The sequence below is a fragment of the Orycteropus afer genome, unplaced genomic scaffold (assembly GCF_000298275.1).
Source record: "Orycteropus afer afer isolate SDZICR_OR568_19922 unplaced genomic scaffold, OryAfe1.0 scaffold00099, whole genome shotgun sequence".
Classification (NCBI taxonomy): domain Eukaryota; kingdom Metazoa; phylum Chordata; class Mammalia; order Tubulidentata; family Orycteropodidae; genus Orycteropus; species Orycteropus afer.
In genome coordinates this window covers 7012063-7013167 of record NW_006921686.1, presented here as the reverse complement: position 1 = coordinate 7013167, position 1105 = coordinate 7012063, and the positions used below count along the sequence as shown (strand labels likewise).

The 1105-nt window shown below is 56.0% G+C and overlaps 1 protein-coding gene across 1 annotated transcript in view; it reads right to left on the bottom strand.

Moving 5' to 3' along the window:
- The window catches only part of XRCC1 (X-ray repair cross complementing 1), a 51445-nt gene that overhangs the window by 9566 nt on the left and 40774 nt on the right, over positions 1–1105 (bottom strand). The window contains exon 4 of the mRNA XM_007943117.1: positions 72–230. Within this exon, the coding sequence (XP_007941308.1) occupies positions 72–230 (159 nt within the window). The remainder of the gene's footprint in view (positions 1–71; positions 231–1105) is intronic.

Below are 1105 nucleotides of genomic sequence, written 5' to 3'. Positions count from 1 at the left end.
GACATGAGTTCCTTGGCCCCCTCCTCTCCTAGAACCAAGGAATCTGCACCCCCAGGCCCAGGCCCAGGCACCTTGCTGTAGGGCTGGCTGCAGACAATTTTGATGCGGTCCCAGCGTTTCTCGGCTGCTGTCCGCACCAACTTGTCAGGCCCAAACATGCGAACGCGGCTGGGGTTTGAGCCATTGCGGCTCTCAGAAGGGGACATGAAAGACGAGGTGACCAGAAGGACCTGATGAGGAAAGACAAGGGCAACGGATGAGAACCAGGCCTGGTTTAACCAAGACCCAGTGGGGGGGGGGGGGGGGGGGGGGGGGGGGCCTGAGTTGTCCCCAGCCGACAGGGACTCCCTCAGGTTGTTGAGCCTGTCTCCTGTCTGGTTTCCCGGCTGCTAGTCCTTTCCTGACACAGGCCCGGAGGGATTGTTCTAACCTCCAGGTCCTTTCTGTCCACCTTTCCATGGAGTCCTCACTTCTGGCAATATGGCAGGCTACATGTCCTAAGGACTGCCCAGCTGAGGGTGTCTACACTGATTAGCACAATCTTCAAACACCTTCTGGAAATGCATGGCTGAGTGGCAAGAACCCAAGGAGCCAGCAATGAGAAGGCAGAATGCAGAGAGGGAGGGGAGCTGCGCCATTATTAAGACGTGTCTCTCCACCCCAAGCCCGCCCTCCTGCACCCGCTCAGCGATGAGGGCTGACTTACAAACCCCTTTCCTGGCAGGCTCTGCAGAGTGGAAGCCAGAGGGAGGCAGCAGGCTGGAGGAGGGAGCAGGGCTTCAGCATGTATTGAAATTATCAGACACACAGTGAAAAATAAGTATGCTTAATAGTTTAAAGAAAGAAATGGAGATGGTGACAGCATGATGAAGGAACAAGTGACAATCAAAACTGAGCAGGCAGCTTTGGAAAGAAGTGGGATGAAGTGCTGTGTGCCCCACACAGGCGGATGAGCTGAGACCCATCTAAGCAGTCCTATGCCCTCTGCCAGGGGCTGGCTAGGGGTGGTCATGGGACCCAGGCTTGGTCAGTGTGATGGAAGAGGGAGGCTCCTTGGGGCTTCTGGGAAAGGTTTTCCTCCCTCATTAAGAAGACACAGAGGCAG